The sequence below is a fragment of the Caloenas nicobarica genome, chromosome 9 (genome assembly GCF_036013445.1).
Source record: "Caloenas nicobarica isolate bCalNic1 chromosome 9, bCalNic1.hap1, whole genome shotgun sequence".
NCBI classification, from domain to species: Eukaryota; Metazoa; Chordata; class Aves; order Columbiformes; family Columbidae; genus Caloenas; species Caloenas nicobarica.
Window position 1 is genome coordinate 4,580,436 of NC_088253.1, and position 26,978 is coordinate 4,607,413.

General features: G+C 39.5%; 1 protein-coding gene across 4 annotated transcripts; it reads left to right on the forward strand.

Annotated features, from left to right (window-relative positions):
- CYLD (CYLD lysine 63 deubiquitinase) lies at positions 1 to 26,346 on the forward strand. 4 transcript variants are annotated; one of them, XM_065640697.1, is made up of 17 exons: positions 1 to 151; positions 3,956 to 4,613; positions 5,655 to 5,957; positions 6,884 to 6,989; positions 7,988 to 8,086; positions 9,240 to 9,356; positions 10,957 to 11,336; positions 13,084 to 13,249; positions 14,065 to 14,206; positions 14,744 to 14,866; positions 15,698 to 15,789; positions 16,882 to 16,948; positions 17,804 to 17,936; positions 18,690 to 18,798; positions 19,833 to 19,951; positions 20,412 to 20,628; positions 22,058 to 26,346. In XM_065640697.1, exons 2-17 carry the CDS (start codon positions 4,107 to 4,109, stop codon positions 22,240 to 22,242), a joined length of 2,865 nt encoding a protein of 954 aa, XP_065496769.1. In that variant the 5' UTR covers positions 1 to 151; positions 3,956 to 4,106; the 3' UTR covers positions 22,243 to 26,346. The 4 variants fall into 4 exon arrangements, with proteins under 4 accessions (XP_065496769.1, XP_065496772.1, XP_065496773.1 ...); XM_065640700.1 differs by having other exon boundaries at positions 7,988 to 8,068; XM_065640701.1 differs by having other exon boundaries at positions 5,655 to 5,822.
- Positions 26,347 to 26,978: the final 632 nt, after the last annotated feature.

Below are 26,978 nucleotides of genomic sequence, written 5' to 3' on the forward strand. Positions count from 1 at the left end.
GCGCCGGCCGGAGCGCTGGGCTGTGGTGACGGCGATGGGGGAGCGCGGAGCGGGCTGGGCCGCTGCGCCGGGCGCTGCGGGGCCGTGAGCCGGCGCCGGGGAGGCCCCAGGGGCGGGCGGGGCGCCGAGGCCCGGGGCTGGGGATGAGGAGGTGAGTGAGGGCCCGCGGGGGCCGGGCGCTGCCGCGGGACGTTGCGCGGCGCCGTCAGGTGGGGCGAGGCGGCTGCGCGGCCTGGCCCGAGCCGCCCTCCGGCCGTTCCCGCGGGCTCCGGGCCGGGCGCTGCGGGCCAGGCCGCGGTGGGTCGGGGGCGGCGGTGGCTCCGGGCCCGGCTGCGCGGCCTGCGCCCGCTGTGCTTCTCCGATAGTTCGGCGTTCAGCCCCGGGCGGCCCGTTGCTCCGTGTTTCGGGGCTTTCTTTCCCCATCCTGCTCATAACTGCCCGAAAAATCTCAAATCTGGAGCGGGAGAGAAATAATTATTCCCCAAAACTGAGTCTTGCATCGAGCCTTGTGCCTTGCAGGTACATTATACATTATACATATCTTACCTTGCCAGGTATATCGATCTTGTCATTAAACACTCTGTCACTGAACAATTTTAAATATAATTTGGCTCTCATTTCAAAATCTGAATATCTGCATTTCAGTTTATCGAGAGGGCTTGTGTTGACAGGAGGGTTGTCTGCAGAACAGCGATGATGGTGTATTGGTGTATTCTTGCCCGATCTAGTAATGCCGGAGCATTCTGATTGTTGATAATGAGTTTTGTTCTTCCCGTGATGTAGAATATTTGCATCAAGTTTATAGCAGCTAACAAAATTTACTGGGGTTTTTCAGCTGCATTTCCTTTTGAGAAATCATGAGTATGAACTTATTTGTATCAGACAAGATTTCAACTGCTATTTTGAAGAAACAATTTCTATTTTTTCCACTCGTGGCTTGTATTACAGTCATATAATTCTGCGTACATTGAGCTGCAACTAAATTTACTTCCTTAACCTTCCCTTGAAAATGATTTTCAGACTGCTGGGCAACATAACTTTGCATCTCAGCTGCTTAAAACTTGGTATTTGAAGTGAAAGTTCCATAAGAAACGGTACGACTTGTTTTAGACTCTTCGTTTTATACTGTGAATCAGAGCTACAGATGTGTTTGTGCTGAAACCTGAGAGCTGACTCACACATCTCTGAGAGTTCATCTAAGGCTGCTGCAGGGTAGAAACAAAGGTCTCATATTTCAGAGCAAACTTTTTCTGACGAGATGTCTCTGTAGTGACAACAGTGACCAGTAATAACTGTGTTTTGCCTGTGGCTTCACAAAATCCTTTGCGCATGAAAATAATCCAGGTAGTTTGTGGAGTGGAAGATGCAGTTGAACAGGCCCTGACACTGAAATGTCTGTGGTGATGGTCAAGTACGCACAAAGTTTTATAGTTGCATTGTGCGGTGTGATGGTGACTTGTTTGATTCACGAGTTAATTCATACTGAGGTCTAATAGTTTGTTCTGGTCTTAGTCGGATAAGCACGTGCTGTTTGTTGCAAATACACCTTACTTGCAGAATAATTGGTTCCATGGAAAATTGCTAAAAAGCTGAAAATCAGTGGTTTATGTACATATATTTCTGATACATTGCCAGAACTTAACATCCTTTTAAGCAAGCTTTTCTGTGCTGTTAAAATACTAATTTATCATTTTTATTATTCTAAAAGCAGGGGATTTGGTTTTTAGAGTTATATATGGTTTTTGGCAGGGGGCAGTGGTGGTAGATACGTTAAAAAGAAGGCATTTCATATAGTGATAATGTACTTTTTCAGAATGGAAAACCTTTTGGTACTGTGTTCAGTGGCTTAGTAACATCTTTGTGCATGGCTACAACTTTGGAAGACTGACCGTGCACCATATAAAGTTATCATTACATAACCTAATGGTGGCTGTTAGCGTGTTTTCACACTGAATTCTTTACTAATAAACATGTAAAGATTATATAATATTGAGGCAATGGACTTGCATACAGGGTATACTTATTAAAAAAATACATGAGAAATAATGTTTTAATAAAAATTTAAAATTACTTTTTTTTTAAGCTCTTGGACAGACTTCTCTGTTCATATGTTGTTTCCATACAGACCTATTAAAATAAAAATAACTTATTTGTAAAAGTGAAATAGGAAAGGTCTTGATCCCTGTAATGTCAGAGATACCTGTTTGCAATCAATTGGGGGTTCATTAACTTTGTGGAATGACTCGCAAAAAGGAAGTTAAGTGCATCAGTCTTGAAAACTGAGAGCGTAAAATGGAACAAGACAATATCTGGAAAAAGTAAGTGGGACAGAACTAGACAGAGCTTGGATGGAACTCTATTTTAATATCTGAGTAGACTTATAAAAACCAAAGGTCATTTAAGTGCATTTCCTTGCCAGAGGAAGATCCTGTTGTGTTTGTCATCTGTTTCCATGTAAAGCATTACTGTTTCAATCCCTGTCAAACTTTTTCTGTTAAACATCAGCAAACATTAAAGCCCATTGGTGTGTATCAAATAAAAATGAAGAAAAATATTTATTTAACTTGCAAATAGATTGACAGTCTACCGGAGTTTCTCTCTTAAATGAGAACCTCACCGGGAGGTGCAGCCCGTCCCACACAAACGTGTGAATTCCCAGCGACCGAAAGATGCTGCTTTTCATAAATTTAAAGTCCTCCATGGTCGTTCTTACTTTTCTATGGGGGAGTGAGTTTTGTTAAATACTCTTTTTGTTTAACAACAGATGACAAAAAAAATAATTGCGATACTACTAGATTCTGTTGGTTTCTGATGGCTCTGAAGCTGGGATCAAACTGAGGAGGAGAAATAGCAAGAGATTTTGTGACATTTGAATGCCATCAAAGAAAATATCTGGAGAAACAGGGCAGCAAGAGGAGGCACAAGGACAAACAGTATTTGCTTTTGATTTACTTAAGTTAAATCCATAAGTAGTCATGAGATTCTCCTTTAGCTGAATGCAAACCACCTGTGGCATCCCAGATTACTAATTTTACATGACTGTATATTCTTAACTTCTGTGCTGCCCTTTTCTGTCATCTCTAGAAGAACAAATCCTGCTACGTTATTGCAAATCTTTCTTCATGTATCCAGTGTGTAGACATATATATGTGTGTATGTATTTTACTTGTATGTCTGCTACAATGTGCAATAAAGTATTTTCAAATTGTTTAGTTTATTGATCATGAACTATAATTTCTAGAATGATGTTTAACTAAGGAGTTTTCTTCCAGGGTTTTTTATTAACTGAAAGTGATATATTTCCTATGTTGTTGAAGTGAATTATCTTTTAAAATGCTAAAAAGGAAAGCCTCCGGGTTTTTCTTCAGAATTGCATGTTGCAAAGCTGGTGCAATTCTTTTTTCGTACATTGTTTACTGGAACTGTCCATTTCTGTTATTTAAAGAAATGACTGTTATAAATTCCTAAAGTTTCCATTTTCTGTTGCTCTATTACATTGGCATGATTTTCTGCTTCACTAAATCAAAATGCCGTGCGGGATGACAGAGGCAGTACGCTTTGTCAGAAATAAGTAGTCACTAAGCACAGGAAAAGATGTGTAGCGGAAAGCTTCCATGAAATATTGTTTGTAAACTTGAGCAGGATATTTATTCTCGATTAAGATTTCTATTTCCTTTCACTTATACGTGTTTCCTGCATTTAATCACACTTTTTCCGTAGGCCCATGTTTCCAGGAACTAGAGAAGGAAAGGAAATACACAGCAATACCAAGTAGAAATGGGTATGTGTGCGATCAAGAGGCTGTGTTCACTGTCTCAGGTTTTGCTGAACTATTTTTATTCTGCAGGAGGAGTGGGGCTGGTCAGGTTGAAATGATTTTCTGTTGTTTTACTTGAGACCAGTTGTAGTTCCCCAATTTCATTTTGCCTTTTTTTTTTTTTTTTTTTCCCCCTAGGCTTTCTGTTCTGGATTTGGTTCTTTGCAAAATGAATCCTGCATTGTTTCACAAAGGGTGGACCCAGTAGAACTTGTCAAGATCAGTGCACATAAATCAACAACTTATTTTTCTTGAAGACTTCTGTGCAGCTTTTAAAGTTTTAATCACAATGAATTCGGGCTTATGGAGTCAAGAAAAAGCAAGTTCATCCTATTGGGAAGAGCGGATCTTTTACTTGCTTCTCCAAGAATGCAGTGTCATAGACAAGCAGACTCAGAAGCTCTTGAAAGTCCCCAAAGGTAGCATTGGGCAGTTCTTTCAAGACCGTTCTTCTGTGGGACACTCCAGAAATATTCCTTGTAAAGGCAAGAAACTGCCGATCGGATTAAAGATTCTGGAACAACCTCACGCGATCCTGTTTGTGGATGAGAAGGATGTTATAGAAATAAATGAAAAACTAGCTGAGTTGCTTTTGGCCATTACTAACTGTGAGGAAAGATACAGTCTGTTTAAAAGCAAAAGCAGGTTAACTAAAGGCATCCAAATAGATATTGGCTCGCCTGTTCGAGTACAGCTGAGATCAGGAGATGATAAATTTCCTGGAGTTGTTCGCTTCAGAGGACCCTTATTGCAAGAAAGGTCCCTATCGGGGATATACTTTGGAGTAGAGTTGCTGGTAAGTCTCTTGCTGACAGGGAGCATCATATACATAAGATGAGCTAAAAATCTGTAAAGAGGCAGTCGTAATAATTTTTTTCTGGAAGGTTCATTATCCCTAAAAATTCAATAGCCTTTGGTCTTTTCATAAGTATTGTTTTTAATTGCCTGTGAACACACCGTATCACAACAGCCTTGTATTCTACATGTTAAGTGAAGCTTGATGAGGTGCGTGGGCTGGCGGAAAGACTTGAACATACTCTGACTCTTCCAGCCTAAAAAAACTTAATTACTTACATCTCCATCATGGCAAGTGTCTTACTCTCAGATTTCTATTGAGTACTTTGTTTTTGCCAGCATGTGACGGGACACAATCTTTAAATGCAGGCGTGGATTTTAGGGCTGCTGGTTTTGTAGAGCCCTAAAAGTCAAATGGCAACTAGCTAAGATAGAGAATGTTGCCGTTGTGTGCTCCTAGTGAGATATTTCTGCAGAATTAATGTCAACCATAAGCTTTTGAAGGACTAGATTCAGGAGAGTGCCACTCTTGCATTGAAAATCTATTTTTTCAAACTCCTCTTTAAACTTTTCCCAGATTCTTTGCAATTCCCACTAAGAACCTGAGGGAATATCAGGCCCAAGTGTGCTGATGAAAGTCAGCTCCCTTTATTTGGCATGTAGGTGGAATTTTTGAATACTTAGCATTATGTCTAGTGTGAAGTAGTCCTGTCTTGATCTGGCAAAAATGTGATGATGGAAGCAAGATTTGCACCTGAAGAAAATGTGCTTCTCTGAGTAAAAAGGCTTCTGCCTGCAGCTACTCTCTAATCTAATGATGTCTTACTGTTTACTTCCCCAAGATAGACAGTGTGTATATTTGCCACGAGTTCTGGCAACAGAATACTCCCAATATAATGATATTTCATCAGGCAAATTCTTACTGTAATTTCTCCAAAAACTGGATTATGTTACTGCTGTTGCAGGAGTCTGCTTTTGCACAAAATATACTGCTTGGTTTTTTTTGTTGTTTTTCCCCTTTTCTCCTTCCTCCCACACTTAGGAAGAAGGTCGCGGTCAGGGCTTTACAGATGGACAGTACCAAGGCAAGCAGCTTTTCAGATGTGATGAGGATTGTGGGGTTTTTGTTGCTTTGGACAAACTGGAGCTGGTGGAAGATGATGACAATGAACTGGAAAGTGACTATGCAGCTCCAGTTGACGCAATGCAGGTAGAACTTCCTCCTCTGGAGATCAACTCCAGGGTTTCTCTGAAGATAGGAGAGAGTATAGAGTATGGGACAGTTATATTCTGTGATGTCTTACCAGGAAACGAAAGTTTAGGATACGTTGTTGGCGTGGACATGGTAAGAAAATAATCTGACTTTAATAACTTTTGCATGTGTGTTAGCGAGTAAATGACATGCAATATAGAAGAAGAAACATTATCCACAAGCTACTTCAGCGGAGGCTGACCTAAAATGGGAAATAAACATTTGCGTTCAAAGATGCCCCTTGGTGATCATTGTATTTTGGCATCAGGTAAACAGAATCCTATTTGATGTGAAACAACAGTTCAGGAGAAATACTCTGGTTACCTTGAGGAGCCTCCACTGAGCTACTTGCAATGTTAGATGTCAGTCTGGAAGTAATAGAGCTGAGTGGTTTTTTTGTTTTCATGGTGTTTTGGTTTTGGTTTTGTTTTTTTTTTTTGTGAGACTGGCTTTGTTCTGCCTTTTAAAAAAGTAGACTGTATGTCTTTGTTAGCTATTTTTAGAAGTTTTTTAATGTAGCGTTGGTTTGTTTGACTTTATTCTACCTTAAAAGTACTGAGTTTTAAGTACAGAAGTTGATCTTTCAAGAAAATGTGAAGCTTGTAATTAAAGATTATTTCTAGCAACTTGAATTTTTTTTTAAATGAACAGCTTTCAAATTTTCAGTAGTTAAAGGGTGTTCTGGTTTTGTAGACCAGGTGCTTCCATTTTCTTGATTGCACCAGCTGTTGCTTAACAATGCACTGCAACTGTTGTAACTTGTTTATAGATCATGGATTTTAGTAGAGGAATGCATGTTAAAATAGGAGATATTTCACAAAAGAACAGTTTGTAAGTTTGTGTTTGTTTTTAAAGAGTAATGTTTGACTGTGCTAAAGGCAAAGTTTGTTACAGGAAGAAGTAGATGTTGTCAAACCTTTCATATTCCTACTTTTTACTTTCCTAAAGACATATGTCTGTATTCTGTATGATGTTAAATCTTCTCTTGGGATACATGTAACATGTCTTTCTATTTGTAGGATAATCCTATTGGAAACTGGGATGGAAGATACAATGGAATCCAGCTGTGCAGTTTTGCAAGTGTTGAAAGTACACTCCTTTTGCATATCAATGATGTTATTCCAGGTATGCTCTGCTTTCTTAACCAGAAGGCAGACTTTGAGAGCATCTCAACCTAGGCACAGTTATGTGATTGAAGCAATACTACAGAATTAATATCCTAAATTTGCTTGAATTGGTTTAACCTTCTGTGTTATACTTTCCTTCAGTTTCCTCCTCTTTTGGTGACAGTCTCACTAGTATAAAAGGTTTAATATTGAACAGAATTCATGCCAATTTTGTAGTATTTACAGTACTATACAATTGTACTGTATTTATGAATATGTGAGCGTCTGTAGTGTCATGGACCAGAAAGCTGTTCTTTCTGTGCTTGAAATGTATTGGTAGCAGTATGTATGTGTTCTGTGAGTATATACTTGAAAATTCGCAGCAAGACTGTAAAAATTCATATATGTAGTAATTCACTGTATAGTGTTAACTCGTCACCACTACAGTCTCCTGATTTCTGGAGAAAGAAAGAAGTTTGTAAAATTGGTGTTTGTGCTCTGTCTGCAGACAGGTACTAATGAGTGTGCAGCCTCCAGTTTGGCCAACTTATCTTCATCTCTTACTTGTTGGTTTAGTTCTAGTTGAGATGCATGTTTTTGCATGAATTCTGCTCTCTTCTGTGGAGAATTCATGGGGACTTCTCCATTTTTGAGAAGAGAGGATTTGTTGTAGATGTGCTGGTAGGAAACAACATTTAGAAGTCAGTAGCAAAAAAACATAAAGCGCACTGAAACGATGTATAACATCACCACATTTAAGAATGTATTCCAATATCAAACAGCAAATTTAAACAATGCAAAAACCGCAGTTCCTTTTGCACCAACCTAATAATTGCTGATGTGATAGAAGCAAATCCTCTAGACATAAAATGTTGGTTATGTGCCAAACAAGGTTTGACTCCGCTCAGTTTTAAAACTGACAATGCTAGACCTTGGTTCAGTTAGGTTTGAACTTCTCTGTGACATAGAAAAGCACAGAAAGGGAAGCTAATATTCTCTTCATATGCCATGTCTTAGAGGCTGTGTCACAGGACAGGAGACCTCCCAAGCTTGCCTACACCTCGAGAGGCGGCGCTGACAAAAGCCTGTTCAATCACAGTAAGCCAAAGGCCACAGGTACATGTCGGGAGGGGTTTTTCTTTACCTCTGTAAGATTACACATTTCTGTTGCTTGGGAAAAAGCGTTGCCTTGCATTTTCTATCACAGCATCTATTATCTCAGTTACGTATCAAGGTAAATTTCTCTGAAGTAGAGTATGAATATGAATTTATTTAGTCATAATAAAGATGGTAGACATCTTAATACTGCTCAAAACCCCTTCACTTTCATGAAAAACAGAAGTTAAGCAAAAATTCAAGAGCATGTTACCTAGTTGCCTAGTATAGCTAGTTCGGTCTGCATTCCATTTTTCTGAAAGTGTGTGTGTGGGGTTTTTTGTTTGTTTGTTTGTGGCTTGGTTTTGGTTTATTATTATTTTTTAAATAATTTTGTTTGGTTTCTTCCTTCTGCAAGACTAGAGACTTCCAAATTTTTTAGCCCAAGAGCAGATCTGCATAATAATGAATATGCTAATTTTGCTCTGATTCAAAACCAGAATTGAAATATAAACTTCTTTTGACGCTGTGTTTTGCCAGCTCTGAAAATCCTTCCAGAGAACAAAACCTGGAAGGGGAAATTTTTTTGTTGTTGTTGTTGTTAAGGAAGGATTCACAACTCAGAGTCTTTTGAGTTTACTAGTGGCTATTTTGGATCGTAGCATCCTAATGACAGGATATCAGGATATTCTGTAAGCCTTCATTCTGCCTGGCACTGGATGCTGGCAGAGACAGTCTGCACTGAAGTAACTGCAGTCGTACATCAGCACAAGTTGTAGCTGTATGGAATTTGATCTGTAATTTATTTGCCTACTCTGATTTTTTTTTTCCTTTAAAAAACCAAAAATACCACCTTTACACTCTATCTCAGGTGGTTTCTTATATCCATAATTTACAGTAATGAAAAATTTGCACTTGAGGGGTATTTTCTGCCTTCTTTTCAGGTTGGTGGGTTGAAATTTCAGCTTGGAGGACTAAGTTGCTTTGGGATAATCCACCACCTTGTTGCAAGCTCAGAACTGTGTGAACTTTGATGGGAAAGTTTGCGGCTTTGTGGAAAGGCACTTATGTCTTCTTCAAAGTATAGTAACACATGAATGCTATGAAACAATAGTGTAGCTAAGCTTTTGTTGATAGAGATTACTCTCTTCCAGTAAAATGTGTTGTTTTCCAGGATCTACCTCTGAACCTGGAAACAGAAACAGATCTGAAGTCTTCTACACGTTAAATGGCTCGTCAGTTGACTCTCAGCCTCAAATGAAAACAAAACCCCCATGGTATATTGATGAAGGTAAAGAGAGACGATGGTCTTTCATGGAGGCATGCACTTTATTTGAAAAGCAAAGCAAAACTACAGAGTACTGATGTTCTTCAAATAAAACAAGTATGAGTTTAAATTTAAAACAGTTGGAATGCGTTGTCTTAGTGGAAGATGTACTATATCATAAAAAGCATCTTGGAACCCCGATGAAAATATCCTTTGCCTTAATTGACAGACCTATTGTTTTACCCTGCATGTAGGAGATTACGTTCTTGGCAACGTGTGTGCAGCTCTGTGGGAATACGAATGTCTTGCAGGCAAAATAAAAACTGAGACTTGGAAGGAAGATACGAAGATATTCCTTGTAGCCAAGTATATAATTTTATTTTGCCTGTGTTTTCGTAGCTGATGTTGCAGATCTAAGGGAACTATAATGTTCTGCCATGCCAGCTAATCAGTCTGGAAGTAAGGGGGAAAAAAATCTGACTAAGCGTACCTGTTTTTTTTAGTATTTTTTGGAGTTATTTCTGTAAAATCTCTCTCCGAATTCTTACAAGTTTGGGTGCACATACCCAAAGGATCAGTGTATCTTGATTTGCTTCCAGCTCCTTTTTTTCCCCAGTTAACTTTTCTGAAGTGTGGCTGGCTGGCTTAAGTGACTGAAGGGATAAATACTAAACTAATAATGTTAAGTTACAATGGAAACCTGTAGCAGTAATAGCACCTGAATTCCATGAACAGTAAAAGAAAATGGGTTAAAAACGTTCTTGCTTGCCTAACAGATGTTGTTCCAACAGCTTGGAAGTCTCTTTAAAAATTAGTTTATTATAATATTTAAAATTAACAAGGTAAATAACCTATCTGGAAAGGCCTATGGAATAAGGGATTAACTAGTTCTTAAAATAAATTTTTGGGGCATTAACTTCAGTTAATAAAACAGTGTTGGAAGAAGAGGTGATGAGGAGGCTTTTTTCTGTGAATACAAATCGCGTATTAGAGACCATGTAGAGATGTGAGAGAAGATACAGAACACTTGTGCTGTTGTGATTGTGTTTATCAGGCACTGCATTAGTCATGACATCTAAATCCTTTTATTTAACCTGATAGGTTAGAACCAAAGTATATTATGATAGAAGCAGAGAGATAAATACATTTCCATTTGCAAATCATGTCTGCAAGCAGTCACTCATTCTGTATAAGCTGTGAACCAGATGCCTCACTCATGCTGACCAATGAGTTCTTTCCAGTTTTGCCCATCACAGTCATAATCCTTGGGCTGTTTGCTTGTATTCAAAGCAAAATTCTGATGTGGGGTGAGGGGAAAAAAAAAAGTTTTCAATCTAAACCTTCCTGTAGTTTCTGGCGAACATCTCCTTTCTCTGTGCTGTTGGTTTCTGCTGGTCGTGGTAGCGCTACAGCAGGGTCTCCTCAGCCAGTTCTGTCTCCAGTGTTGCCAAGTGACAAACTTCTTCCTACGTGTCCCCAGCTGTTAGTGCTTCCTACACTGGACCCCATTAAATCAGGTGTGGTTGCAGATACACTTCATTGGTTTGATAGCTGAGTCTTTCCTTTTGTAAGGTGGGGAAAAAACCCCTAATGTTTACTAACATCTTGGGTTTTATTTTAACAGTTGCTGAAGACCCTGCAAAATCACTTACTGATTCATCTCCTGGATTTGGGCATTCTTCACCACCGCTGCAGCCACCTTTAACGAACTCTGTGTCTACAGAAAACAGATTTCACTCCCTCCCTTTTAGCTTGACGAAAGCGTCAAGTACTAATGGTACTATGGCACATAGTCCTCTCTCTTTATCCGTTCAGTCAGTCATCGGTGATGTAAATCCTACGGCTAACCAGGAGAGCCCTTCAGCCCCAGGCCCAGTCGGGAACTCCCATGGTCTTGAAGCAGGTTCCTTGGCTGAAGTTAAAGAAAATCCTCCTTTCTATGGAGTGATCCGCTGGATTGGCCAGCCACCTGGAGTAAATGAAGTATTAGCTGGACTGGAACTGGTAAATATAAGTTGTAGTCTGTATTAATATTAGTTACATGTCACTAGTTTTGTGTCTGAGAGTTGGTGCCCATATAGTTTGCAAAAGCAGCTTGGAGGAACGTGTCCGCGCAGGTTGCCATGTCATCTCCTTCTAGCTAAATTCTTACGTTGTTGCTGCTGTTAGCAGGCTCTGAGATGCCTTTGTGCCACGGTGGGTAATTGAATTTGTTGGGCGGGTCGCTTACTTACTTTAAAGGAATGCCCTTTGCTTACGTAACCAAGATTTTAATTGAAAAAAGCCGACTGTAGAATGAACCAGTTCGTTGCGTGCTGAAGCAACGTTGTTGGTCAAGAAATCAGTTTCTGGCACAGGACTATTTGTAGTTATTTTCGCATTCTCTGAGAAACTGCTAATAAGAAGATGTAGACATTAACACCTTGTGAATACATTTAGCTTTCCATTTAGCTATAGCTTTATTCAGCATGACTGTAGCTAAGGGTAGCAGCAAACAATCATTGAAGCTTAAAGAACATTTTAAAAATAAGTACCAAGGTCTCATATTTGTTCTGAAACTGTGTTTTATTTTCAGGGAATACTGTGTAATTTAATTGTCTTGATATTTAAAGGTTCTTCAAAATGCAGATTTGCATAAAATGCCTTGGCTGTTAAGAGTCTTTCTTGAATATCAGGTTTTTGGTTGTTTTTTTGCATACCAGCAAACAGGCAGTGTCAGAGTCACAACAGTGGTTTTGATAACTGATGGTAGTGATACTGTGGATTTGACAGCCATGCGCTTTATGTGTTCATGTGGGCCCTCTGTAAACTCACAGTTGCTGCAAACGTGAATTGATATTACGTACTGACACTTACTCTGTGGCAGCTGCTGCCAAGGCTGTGATTTGTTATCAGTTAAATTAATGTGTACGCAATTAAGGAGGTAGCGTTATTTACTTTGGGATAATGTTCAATAAAATTTCAGATAAAACGGTGTGCAATTATGTAAAACAACAAACATCTGCAGCTAAAGTAGGTGAGAATGTGGCCGGAATTTCAGCTGTTGGAAGAAGTCGTGATGCTCGTGGATTTTGTGGGTGAAGCTCAAACTGTAGTTTGCCACAGGCCTTCTGAGGCTGCACCTTGGGGTGCCTTGCGTTAAACTGGATTCTTGGACTTGCCCGCCTTGCAATTCTGCATTAAACCCCAGGAACTGTTAGTAAGCAGACTATATACCTTAAATTGTGTTTTCAGAGATAAACAAGAAATTGTTATTTTTCATACCTAGTTTGTGTTGTCTCTGTACACTCTGTGTGCTCTGCTCATTTGTCCTGTGCAAGCCACAGTTGCACTGGAACTATCCACACTACGCAATGCTTAGTGATTTTAATTGAGTTTTAAAAGGTGCTGGGTAGTGCAGGTGTGCTCTTTCTAATTACAGAAGGAATCTGGAGTGACTAATTGCTTAGTTGAGTTCCTAATGTTGCCTAGGTTTAATTCTTGCCTCCCTCAGGCTGCTGCTGATGCAATTTTTGTTTTATTTTGGATGGAGTGAAAGCTTAAGCATGAAGAAAAAAAGTGCGACTCTTAATTTCCTCAATAAATCCAGTTAACATGTCAGCTGAAGCTTTGAATACTAAAATGCAGGAACGTTGTACGTCAAGCTTCAGAGTACCTGAAGGGTGACTTTTATAAGTAGATATTTTACCAAACGTCTTACTGCAGAATTCTAGAAATAAGAAAAATAGTGAGTTCTCACTTGAATTTTCAGGAAGATGAATGTGCGGGTTGTACGGACGGAACGTTTAAAGGAACTCGATACTTCACTTGTGCTCCGAAGAAAGCTCTTTTTGTTAAACTCAAAAGCTGCAGGCCAGATTCCAGGTTTGCCTCGTTACAGCCCGTTTCCAACCAGATTGAACGCTGCAACTCTCTAGGTACTGAGCTTCTGCTTCTTACTTATTTATCAGCTGGGAACTGACCTGGGGTTTGATTTCATTTATTTCTGCAATACGTTCTTTGTATCGAACGCTTGAAAATCTGTACGAGTATTACTTAAGTGAGATTAACGAATAGAAGATCAGTCTGTATGGAACAATAAGCTTCTATGTATTACTTTTTGATGATTTAAACCAAGAAAATGTTTATATATTTAAAGACATTTCATAAAATTAAGGGGTTTTTTTGTTATGCTGTACATTTTTTTTACTTTAGAAGTGGTAAAGCAATCTTGCTGAAAATGGTATTTGCAGCTCCAGCAACATGTGATTGCATTATCAGAAATCAAGACAGGGTTTTTTTCTGTAATATAAAATTTATTTTTTCTAAATATTAACATAGAAAAGCATGTGTTTTTATGGTGGAAGTTAGTGGTGAAAAACTCTTTTATTTACCTTTTTTTTTTTTTTCAACTTCAAATATTTTAGATTTCTTGGGTCATGTTGTGTTGCCTGGGAGAACAGCAAAGGAAAAACTGTTGGATACTTGTAAGATAGTGGCATTTATAGTGAGAACTATAATTAATTCAGTGCCGCAGGCTTCCTGGAGCACTCTAATGTGCATTGTCAGTGCAGTGTAAGGCCTTGGTCACTCTCTGGAAGACGGTGAGTCTGGGCTATAGTAAAATGCTATTTCAGTCCAGAGAAGGAATGCTTACGCTAAGGCAGCAACTTAGCTGTAAAAGTTTAATAGGAGACTCTCAAGGGGGATAAAATTTGAGGCTTTAAAGTGTCTTTTAAAAAAAAACTTTCAGCCTTTGGAGGTTACTTAAGTGAAGTGGTAGAAGAAAACACTCCTCCAAAAATGGAAAAAGAAGGTCTAGAGACGATGATTGGAAAGAAGAAAGGTATCCAGGGGCACTACAACTCCTGTTACTTAGACTCCACCTTATTCTGGTAAGTTCATAGTTTGTATAGTGCCATCCCACGCTAGAAACACAGCACATGTGGTGTGCGTTGTAACGTCCGTCTGTCCGTATTGCTGCGCCGCTCACAGCCCGCGCCGCGATCCGACACCTCGCGCTGCTCTCGCAATTTGAACAAGTTCTGCAGCTTTCGCTGTGTCTCGTGAAGTGCTAAGTGTGCCCAAATCGTTCTGACCCTCACGTATCTGTACTCTTTTTGACTGTAAATGCTGAAGGATTAAAGAGTACACAGGTGGGGGGTGGAGGGAGGGAAATATCTCTTAAAACTTATTTGCAGAATCCTGCCTGGGCAACTGGTTTTGTACTCTGCTGCAGAAAGGATCTGGGTTAGAGTGGACTTTACCATTTAGTACAGCTGTGGTGTCCTTTATGCATAATTACCTCTTCTTGTGTTTGTTTAGTTCTTTAATTCTTTCTGTGGCTTTGCTTGGTTTGTCGTACGTTGCTCAGGCATCTAAATGGTTGTATCTTCCAGAATCAAACCAACCTTTTCTTTTTTATTTTGTAGCCTGTTTTCTTTTAGCTCTGTTTTGGACACTGTGTTACTCAGACCTAAAGAAAAGAATGATGTAGAGTATTATAGTGAGACTCAGGAGCTGTTGCGGACAGAGATTGTGAATCCTCTCAGAATGTAAGTAAAGACATGAACTGGTTGCTGGTCTAATATAAATTTTATACTAGATCCTGCTGTTTATGCATTCCTCTCTGAAAAGTTTGGCTAGCTGCTGCTGCCAGTCTGTTCATTTTTTTTAATGAGTATTTTTAACTTGTTCTTTAAGTAAATTCAATCAGTGCTAACTGGAAATATTGTTTGGTGATGAAGTATTTTCACTAGTCTGTATTTGGAAATGCGATCAGCATAAAGCTATTGTAAAATGCGTATAGGTATGGATGCAAAACCAAAGATGAACACAAGTTAGGTTTCTTCACAGCATTTGTATTTGCGTGTTTTTTATGCTGCTGTTCTTGACAAGAGACATATTTGGCTTAAAACTTCCTTGGCACTTTTCGTAAAGTTTTAGAGGAACAGACTGAATGCTCAAAACTTCAGCAATACAGTTCTGTGTCTTTTTCTCAAATATTGAAATTTTTGTTATTAACAACTCCCACATAGCATTTATCTGCTATTCTGAAAATGATTTGTTAAGCAGTGCAAACTAGAGTAAAACTAAATCAAATGTAATTGACTGACAAATCAGAAAATGGTTATAATGGTAAGTTTATGTTTAAAAAGAACTCTTAAAAGTTATGCAAGAACGTGGAGCTCTGCACTAAGTTCATACTGCATTAAAAAAACTGGAAGTCAGGTTGAATATGAGGAGCCAATACATAGTTTTGAAGAAATACTGTACACAGTTTAAGGAGTATATGAGAGCCTGTATTTCAGCATTTAAGAGTCTTTTTCTGCTTCTCTGACTTGATCACAACATAGCTAATCACTTATTAAACCCATTTATCTTAGATATGGATATGTATGTGCTACAAAAATAATGAAACTGAGGAAAATACTTGAAAAGGTTGAGGCTGCATCAGGATTCACTTCAGAGGAAAAAGGTAACTGGGGAGGTTTTCCGTTGTTTGAGATTTGCAAGAATTGTAATATGAAGGAACTGAAACACCTTGCTGTGTAATTATACTAAACACACAAATATTTCTCTGTAGCAGTAACACCTCTACCAGAGATTTGAGTGACCACTGGGTTGTAAAAAGGTATTTTCTGCTTCCTTGGGTCTGTAAGGAGCCCAAGCTGACCAGTGTCTGCCGTAACCGTCCGTCGCTGATGGGATTTCTTTTGTTGCCTTCCTGTGCAACTCCCTTCTAGCAGCTGGGGGAGATCTAAGGCTCCTCTTCAGAAATTGGGACTGTGATAAGACTGGGATCTTTGTCCTCTCTCAGAATGTCACCTTGGTCCCTGACGAATAATCTCTCCGCTACATTTCACCGTCACCATGGTTACGTAGTATTTTAAGAAAGAAAGTGTGTAAGTCATGTTGGAAAAAATCAATTCCCAACCTTTTGATCTTCTGCTGCATATAAAGATTAATTAGCATTGTATTATGTAGCTGGTTTGGTTTTGTTTGGGAGAACACTACTTTCTTTGTAAATGCTAAATGCTGAAACCCAGTATTTATTGCAGTTAGTGGCAGGAAGAGAAATATATCAGAAAAGTCTCAGTATTGGGGGAGAAAAGACTTCTGGGAAGCGAGCGGTGGCTGCATTCTTGATTAGAGAGCTCTGTCTCTAGTTTAGATGAACTTTGTACTATTGTGTGGGGTTTCTGGAAGCGTTACTGTCACCACTCCTCACCGCTTCTCTGCAGTTTCACTGGTTTCTTTTGAAAGCTTTTATTTCTTCTGGAGAAGTTGTCCTGTGAAATACAGAGCATCTTTTTGGTCTTGATTGGAAAGCTTTGTTACCATGTTGAGCTTCTCTTTTTTTAGGGCCATTTAATACGAAAAGAGTAAATAGAGGTTTGTGTCATGAAAATGTTCATAGTTTGTCATCATATTACTATGTCAATAAAGCTGTAAAAATGACTCTTACTTTTTTCCTGTTAAAATTTGGAAAACTTTAAATTAAAATCAGTCTTGAATAATGTATCTGGTTTTGCATACTAACAAGACTTTTTTTTTTTCTCCTCCTCAGATCCAGAAGAATTTTTGAATATTTTATTTCACCATATTCTAAGAGTCGAGCCACTGTTGAAAATCAGGTGAATCTTTTTTCTTTGTTGAGCTCATCTGTTTGTAGAGGCTGATGAGCAGAACGTATCTGCTGCCTTTCAAATCGAGATAGACCTGAGGCCACCTTTCACTCCTGATTCATATTTCTAGTAAAATTCTGTATAATAAAGTGATATTGACTAATTTGACACAATTTCCTACCTTTCTGGTAGGTGGGTTTTGCCCCACTGGTCTCTTGTTGCAAAGGCTGCAAAGGTCTGTGTTTGTAATCTAGTGTTAAGTTTAAAAAACAAACAAAACCAACCAAACCAAAACACAACTACTAGTAACTTTAAAGCATTTATTGGGTCTATACAGAAAAGTGTTCAGAGAACAGCTTCCCATTTAAGACCTTCACAGCTGTTACCAGCTCTCTTCAATTCTATGAAAGACAAGGTGCAGAGAAACTCCTCTGGCTAATACATTACTCTGGTGAAACAGCTGAGGTACAATACTATAACAGTATTGTTATAATTAGAATAGCTTTTCAGGTGAGAATGTGTGTGTAGTTTTTGGTAGTTAACAGGTGTGCTGCTGTGGCAGAAGTCACAGCTGAGAGGAGGAAAGGAAAAGCCTCTTGTTCCGCTTGCAACATATGCAAAGGTATGTTTTTAAAACATACTCTGAAACTTTATACTGCTTTAGTTTCTTCAATAAGTTTGTCCTAAAATCAGTCCACACTTGATTGCCTGTCATCTAAAGTATTTCGTTGTTGCTGGATTTATTTTTTTGTAAAGCACTATGTATTTCAATGCAGATAGGATGTTGTATAGACTGTTTTCTGGTAGATGTTATTTTCCTTGCCATAGTAGAGCTTCTGAATCTTTTTTTTAATCTATTTTTAGATCAGCAGGCCAGAAAGTACAAGACTGTTACTTCTATCAAATTTTTATGGACAAAAATGAGAAGGTTGGAGTCCCAACAATTCAGCAGTTACTAGAGTGGTCATTCATCAACAGCAACTTGAAGTTTGCAGAGGTTGGTGACAGCTCTGCCCGCCCCCCCCCCCCCCTCTTTCTTCTTGGCGCCCCCCCTCCCCCCCCTTTCTTCTTGGCCCCCTCCCCCCCCCTTCTTCTTGCGCCCCCCCCTTCTTCTTGGCCCCCCCCCACCCCCTCCTTCTTCTTGGCGCCCCCCCCTTCCCCCCCCATTCTTCTTGGCGCCCCCCCCCCGCCCCCTCCTTCTTCTTGCCCTCCCTGCCCCATCCTTCTCGTCCTTCTTCTTGCCCCCCCGCCCCATCCCTCTAGTCCTTCTTCTTGCCCCCCCCACCCCCCGCCCCGTCCTTCTCATCCTTCTTCTTGCCACCTCCTGCCCTGTCCTTCTTCTTGCCCCCCCATCCTTCTCGTCCTTCTTCTTGCCCGCCATCCTTCCGGCTGCGTCCCCCCCGCCCCTCCCTTTTCTTCTGCCCCCCATCTTTCCCCACACCTTTTCCTCCTTCCATCCCTCCCTCCCTCAGGTGGGAGTGTCTAGTCCAGTATGTTTATATCACACTTCAGCATGACTGGGACTTACACATTTGACAATGATTTAGGTGCCACTTCCCTTTTTTTTTTTTTTTAGCTGTAGTTTCTCTCAAAGTCTTAATGGTGGTTTGCTTACCGTCTTGTTCATTCTGAAGTCAAGGGGCTGCAAGTTTATATAACTTGAATGTGTTATAGCATTAGAAGTATGTCTTTAAATTTAGATAATTCTTTGTCTCTAGCTCATTACACTATATTCTGGCATTTTACCCAGGCACCCTCCTGCCTGATTATCCAGATGCCTCGGTTCGGAAAAGACTTCAAAATGTTCAACAAAATTTTTCCATCCTTGGAATTAAATATAACGGACTTACTTGAAGATAGTAAGTATGGAACATTGTGTTGTCTAATAAAAGAGTTGTTGAGAGTGACTAAAAGTAAGTATTCCTGGTAGGTCTGTGTTTATGGTTTTTTTGTTGTTTGTTTTTTAGAATATTTAACAAGGTAGTTTGAGATGCTCAGGCTGAGGAGAAAGGAAAATTTACTGGCTAGAATACTTTTTTCCTCTCATATAAAGAACTGTGATTCAGAATAACTTGCTTGATTATGTTTACTTAATTCAATTCTTGAATATCTATACAACTAAACTTCTTATTTCAAGACAATGTTATTAAAATTATTAGCAGCAAAACAATTATTAATATGACAGGTAGGAAATCTTAAAAGCAGAGTGTAGCACCGAGATTGGTTAACAGGTATTTACAACGCTGACTATGTTTCATTAGTCTTCACCAGTTTATGCTGCTTGTTTCAAAGCTTTTTGCCATTAGTTTATCAAACTAGAAGAGAGCCTGAGATCAGCAGGGAAACCTGCAGCGTGTGGGGATGTGCATTTTTAAACTATAGATCTATCACTTTTCTTGTGACCTAAATTGCTGACATTTGCCAGCCACTGATTTTTTTTCATTGCATTACCTAAGAAAACACACCTGATTTTAATTTTAAGAATTAATAAAACTGCTAATATTTATTACAAAAATATTCTCTGAAACTGTCGTGGCCATCAGTTTTTGCTAGCTATCAGTGTAAGATAGCTCTACCAATACGATGAGAGAGAACTAACTTGATATGCAAGCCTGGTTTTACTTGTTCATGCAGTTGATAAAACAATTTTTATTATTTTTTCTTTTGCAACTTAGCACTCTAACCCTTTTTCTCTTACTTTACATTATGTCAAAGGGAAGAAGTCAAACACAGTGGTACAATCTGCTTTGATTGGCAGTCTGGTTTCAGCTTTTTTAATGTAGTGTTTTTCTCCATTTGAAGTAGTAATCCTCCCTCCCTTTCATATCCCTCATCTTAATAAAACAAAAAAGCCTCCCCAAATTGGAGAGTAATCCCTTCTTTCCCAACGCAGCCCCCAGGCAGTGCCGGATCTGTGGAGGACTCGCCATGTACGAGTGCAGAGAATGTTACGAAGATACTGATATTTCTGCTGGGAAGATCAAGCAGTTCTGCAAAACGTGCAATACGCAAGTAAGTTACTCTACACCAGGACTGAATACTGGAGAAGTAGTAATCGCAGGCAGCTTGGAATCTGTTTCTTTTCACCCGCTTTAAATCCTGATTTTTACGTACATGCTACTTTGTTTGAATTGATAAATTCGTGATGTAGAACAGCTTACTTTGAGAGCTGTTTGGTACCTTGCATGAAGCTGTCGTAGTCACGGCTTGTTTTCAAGTCTAAGCATAGTAGAAAAATCGTTGCATTTTATCTGTCTTCCCTTCCAACCTTAGATTTGAATTTTCTGGGTAATATTGAACTGTACTGGTGGGGAAAAAATAGGAGCAGCATTTAGTCTGCTACTGTTATTGCAGTTCCTTCTCTAATGCCATTAATCTTCAGTTCAGCAGTACTGTTCTTTTTAGCTTTGTCTGCCACTGAAACAATCTGATGGGGTGTGTTTTCTTTTCTGAAATATTGCTTCAATTGTAGGTTCATCTTCATCCCAAGAGACAGAGCCATAAATTCAATCCGTTGTCACTCCCGAAGGATCTGCCGGACTGGGACTGGCGGCACGGCTGCATCCCGTACCAGAAGATGGAGTTGTTTGCCGTTCTCTGCATAGAAACGAGCCACTATGTAGCTTTTGTGAAATACGGGAGGGATGACTCCGCCTGGCTTTTCTTTGACAGCATGGCAGATCGGGATGGTGCGTCTTCTATTTATTCTTAATAACGTTCTCGGAACTTTTTGATGTGTATAAATATTTTAAATTTTGATGCCTATTTCTTAGTGTTTTGGGGAAATTAATGTAATTTAACTTGATGCACTTGATGCTGGGACACTAACCTTGACCCAGCCTTACCTCAGTGCATGGATTTCATAGTAGCCACTGATGTGCATAACCTGAATTTCACCTAAATTGGATACCTTAGTAAGTAGATGATACAGAAGTAATCACAGAAGTTTTCTAGTGGGACTCCTTATATACATTTTTTTTAATACTTTGCAAATTTGGCAGAGAATTCATTTTATATAATCAACTGCAGAAATGTGTTCTTTCAGTCTATATTTCGGGGGATGCACACAATTATCCAATAGTATGCAAGTATTTTTATTGCTTTTGCTTAAATGACTTGGTGTAGGCGTCTTTAGCATAGAGGAAATAGTCAAACCTTACAAACAAAAACTGTTACCCTGTAATAATACAAAGGTCAGTAAAACAAATGTTCTCTTGGATACTGCTGCATTAAATAGTGTTTAAATAAGGACCCTCTGCTCAATTTTGGTGCCTGAGAAAACCAGGAATAACAGATGCAGCATCAGACTCATAGTAACAGTTGTTGCATGAAGAATTCTTGAACCCCTGGCTCTTACACCTGCCAAATGACACTGTTACAGTCTTGCCTCCTGTTGAAAATGAAATTGCTACAGGATTCAAGTCTTGTAACAACGAGAGGCAATCGAACTGTGTTTCAAAGTGCCTGAAATTGTACGGCTCAAGTCTGTGAAGAACCACTTTATTTCAGGAATGTCTGTCCCATTAAATACTCACTGCATATATCTCCTGCTGATCTTAGGGGGTTTTGAATCACAAATATTTTTCTTCAGCTAGTGTAATAAACTACAAATGGCTGCCAGGTAACATTGGCCTGGACGTGCCCATGTTGTTTGAATTTGCTTATTTTTACACGGAAAGTGGCCAAGAGCAAACTCTGCCTTAGTCTTGCAAATCAGGTACAGACACTCATGGTTTATAATTCATCAGCTGTTGTGAAGTTACTAACAAATTCCGTGGTGTTTGAGGTGGAGTACGTGTTCAGGTGACTCTCCCGAAGTCGTACAGAATTATTGGTGTTAATGAAAGCCCAGAGTTGTAGTTCTAGTGGGCTTTTTAGGTGGTGTTTGTGTGGGTGTGTGTTTGTTAGCAAACACTACAAGATACTCTGACACCAACTGTGATTTTTCTTGAATAGCACACTTTTTGTGTACGTTTACCCTGCAGTAGCACATGTTTAGGTTTTGTTCAAAGGCACCTTCAAGAACAGGTGATGCTGTCCTCATTAAAGTACATTTTAAAGAGCAAATGTATGTCGATGCTATTCTAATCTTTCTCTTTCTTTCCTCGTGGTTAATAGGAGGTCAGAACGGCTTTAACATTCCACAAGTTACCCCTTGTCCAGAAGTTGGTGAATACCTGAAGATGTCTCTAGAAGAATTACATTCACTGGATTCCAGAAAGATCCAAGGCTGTGCACGAAGACTGCTGTGTGATGCTTACATGTGCATGTATCAGAGTCCAACGATGAGCTTGTACAAATGAACAGTGTCCTCTGGAAAACTGAAGAAATGGTATAGAGTTATTGACTGTTGCATTTGCTGCATTTTTTTGGTTTTAATGCAACCGTTGCTGGCAATGGATGCGATGACAAGGAAGAAGTTGACCGTGAGAGCAAAAGAATCACTGTTGCAAAAACTACATGTGGAGTTCTGTAATTGAAGTATTTAAGCATTTTTGCACTCGAGGAAGTGTGCTTGTGTGTGTTTGTTTTATAAACAAAGTCTAAGTGAAGTTACTAAACTTAAAGCTTTAAGTGCATTGATTATACACAGACTTTTTTGAAATGTTAAAGGTGGAATTAAATCAGGAGAAACCTCCTTAGTCCATTGAGAATGTAAAGTGTTCTTTCTCAGTGCATTTCTGTGGACCAAGGATGACAATTCTCTTGTTTCTCTACTCTCCACCCCCCCCCGCCTTGATCTTTTTAGCATCATTGATTCTCTCTTGAAGAGAGAGAACTTCAGTTTTAGTAAGATTAATTTTAGGCTGCTCGTTGCATATTAATTCTGTTCTGTCTGCTACATTCTTCTCAGTTCACACATTTCCATCTTTAAAAATGAACGTCCATTTAAAGATCTGAATTCCTACCTTCTGGAAATCAAGCACACAGATTTCCTGTTGACTTGTGATTTTTTGGAGGGGACAAAAGAGAAGGAGAAGAGGGTATTAAGGGGAGGCATAATTGCTGAAATATAAAATTAGCAATGAAAGTTACCAGATGTCTTTTTCTAAGTGTCTATTTTTGAAGAAACAAAGCAGTTGGGAACAGAACAGCAACTATATACAAATGATTGGAGGACAAAACAATAAACCAGTGGGTTGCCTCAGGGAATGTCACTGAAGTGGATTCTAGTCCTTGGTAAAACAAAACTGACTTTCCTACAGTACGTTAAGCTACTACCTGGGAATCTGTTATACATCTGACTCTTCAGTTCAGGATTACTTAGGGATATTTGAAATCTCTGCCTAGAAAGATGAAACTATAAGTAAATGTAGATCAGAGTTTTACTGTCTACCAAGTACCTAATGAAAACGAAAAGCTGCAAAACCTGTGTTGATGTAAAATATTATACTTTGAAGTCAGTTGGCTCCTGTTTGCAATTAAATACTGTTGTTTTAGTTGCTTTACAGCTATTTCTGTCTACACTGACTAGCAAACATGCAACTATATATACAGTAAAATCTGGTTATACAAATTGCATATATAGGAGCTGTACATTTTCAACTTTAAGATACTTTATATGGAAAACTTCTTTTTTTGGGGATCAAGTCTATAGAAGGACAGGTCACAAAACGTTTTAAAGACAATGGAGACTGATTCTAATCGTGTACAAAATGTGGTTACTTTGTTCTTCTTGGAAAACCTAATATCTTTGGGATGCACTGTAGGACAGAACAGCACTAGAGAGCGAGCTGAGAATGATGCTTGAAGGACTAATGTGTCTAAAGCCCAGGGTGCCGAGAACTGCTCTGTTCCGTGAAGCACGCCCTCATTTTTCACTTGAGAGCGAGCGAGTGATTCAAAGTGTCACTGTTGCTTTTTCTCTAATGGTCTCCTGGCTTCCATATTCCCTTGCCTTATTTATCTAGTCCGTGCTCCTTGGCAAAACTCTAGTTCTTAAGTTTCAGCACTACTATTGAGCTCTTGACAAAAAAATTTTTTCGTTTCAGTACTGCCATGAGCTCTTGGACTCTTCCAAGTTTTCAATGAGGCTTTGGGGGATGGATCAGTGGATGGGGTAGTGGCTGTTGGCTCTTCCTGGGCTGCTCACCCTCCTGCTGCAGCTGCAGGTGCTCAGGTGTGTTTGCAAAGATGCCAGAGAAGTATCTCGTGGGCAATGTAAGGTAAGAAAAGGGCTCGAGCACACATACCTGATCTGAGCAGAGGGGATGATGCCCACCCGTGACCACAGCCTCCGGGTACCTCAGGTGATGGTTTTAAATAGTGCTGTTGGCAAAGCAAAGGCAAGATGGGGCTGTCAAAAAAGAAAAGGGGGGAAAAAAAAAAAAAAGCAATAATAATGTAACAGGCTCATAACTTGCTCTCTGCAGAGTCTGATCCCTTGTGATAACCCTGTTCCCCCAGCCTGCGCCCCAGCTGGAAGCGGCTGCCGGTGCTGTCGCTGCTTTAAAAGCTTTACAAAGTGAACAAGCACAAACCTGTGTCCTAAGGAGACCAAGTTGAATGTCTGGATTTTTTTTTTTTTTTTCTCTTTCCTATTACTGAATTTATTTTCCAGTGTGTCATCTTTCTCCCCCCTGCATCACGTCCATGATGCACTACCTGAAGTTCTAGGTGTATCTTACCTCCGAGAACAGCCTTGGAACGGCCATGGCCTGAGGGGAGACTTGGACTTGGCAACCGTATGGATGTTTTCAGATGAATAATCCTGTAGGAAAATACCCACTCTTTTTCACAACTGCAGATAGCCAGGAATCCCGTTTTTCAGGACGCGTGTTTTATTAGCAGAAGTGAATAAAAATAGCTGGGTGTAAATGAACTGCTGGGCCTTTTGCCTCCAATCCTGTGGCCTTTGGAAACTGAAAAGAAGCTGCATGAACTTTTACTGTGCACACGGAGAGAATGCACAGAAATGCGTTCTTGTGCATGCATATTGTGCACCCCGACAAATACCATGTTTTGAAGTGCAGGCAGTGGGTTACAGCCTGCATTTTGTACTATGTTAAATAATTGCAAAACAGTAAATAGTTTTGCAAACAGTATATGATTACATGGTTAGTTTTATTGCTTATCAGTTATGAAAGCAGAGATGTCCTACATAGCATATAAAAGTCTTGGTTTTGACAATTGTCTTCTTTTAATAAAAAAAAAAATATTGCTTTAAGGTACTGCATTGGGTTGGGGATAATCTGGCAACTAACCCCAAGTTTTATATCCTTTCTCAGGAGTGTATAAATGGAAAAGTGGTTTCACTGTGAAAGGAAAATTGTAGAATAACTTATATGCAAATGTAAGAAATTGGGTTTAGCCTTCAGCATCAGCTGGGGGGGAATTGTACAGTGTGCATTTTAAAGCATCTCCTGCTGTTAAATATAATGCCCAAAGATTTCAGTGATTAAGCAACTAACTTTTATGTGTTTAATGCATTTGGGAACCTCCCAATCAGGTGGGTTTAGTTTTTTCATATGGTGAATGTGCTCATAAATTAATAGCACTTAGATGATTGCATCGTGGTTTGGCTCTTATGTGTTGCTAACAATGGCCTTAACCTGTGAGCAGGGAAAAAAAATAGAAAATATGGCTCCTGACAGCCTGTAAAACCATAAAGCTTCGTTATACATAAACTGTCACGATCGGGGAGAAAAACAGCATCCCTATACCACTCTAAACCCCTACTCTGCTCATCGTTTTTAGAAACAGGGGTTCAAATCAGTAGAAACCTGAACAAATCACTGCGCCACTAAATGTTTGCCTTACACTTTACTAAACAACCCAATCAACGCCAAACCCACAGCAGCACGCTTGGCTTTTGGTGTGGGAGATAACTGGAGGAAAAAACCCACAAAAATACGAAAATGTGTTCAGTAAAGGTCTTTCTAAGATCTGTGCTACCGATTCTGTGCTCTTGAAACCTGTTGTGTGAGCAAACAGCCAGCAAGGGTTCCATTTTAAGCAAGTCCTATGTGTAACGGGAATTACTCACAATCGTAAATGGTTCGTTTAATGCACTTATTTTTCTTGTGCACTTTACCCTCCCCTGGTAGCTGGACTTGCTCAGCACCACCCCAGCGATGCCTGTTCTATACGATACCAAGGCCCAACCTGCTGCAAACTGCAATTTGATGGTTTCAGAACTGAGTTGGTATAAAAAGCAGCTTGGAAGCTCTGTGTGTTTTTACCACTGTAACAAAGCATGTTTTTCTGTTGTTGCTGTTTTGCTAAATAAACATCCCATGTTTTGTGCACAAATAGTCTCCAACTTACCAGGGACACGAACTTCTGGATCAGGCTGCCCCAACCAGCCTTCGCTTTCTTCTTTCCCCAAAGGTGGAGCAGAATCAGCTGCTGCTGGAAAGGAATGTACCATGTGCTCCTTCTGTATTAATATTAAATTTAAAATGTTATTCTTATGGCTCTATTGATTTCTTTGGTGGCTTGGAGTTTAGTGAGTGTCACAATAATGACTACAGTGTTCTGTGTAATTGCAGATATTTCTTTTTATATATTTTTGTTAAGTCTCTCTTAATTCCTGAGTTTTCCAGAAGTGCTGAAATTGCTGTACTAAATCAGGTCTGAGTATACTAGTTATGACTTACCAGTTAGTACCTGATACTATAATGGAAAAACCAATGAAAAGCTGCTGGAGTTTGCCTGCGGGGAAAAAAATGAATTTATTTTTAAATGCTTAGTACACCGTGTTACTGACCCTACACGATCAGCTCCTCTGGGATCGTGCTGCAGCCCCAGTGCTGCTTCCACAGGTACCGCTCAACAGACCTGTACACACGTGCAACCATCGTCAAGCTAGGAAAATACAGCTAGGTTTAATCTTTTAAATTTCCTGAGTATTATAATAATAACAACCATTTAAAAGTCCTACCTGGGCCTTCCTGCCTATAAAAGGCATGTGGTCAATTTAAGTATTTTAAAAATCTTATTGCAAATACTTCAACATTTGTAAAACTACTTGCACAAGATATTTTCAGGAACTGTGCTACCTACTTCTGTAGTTTAAAATGCTGGGGATTTTCCTTTG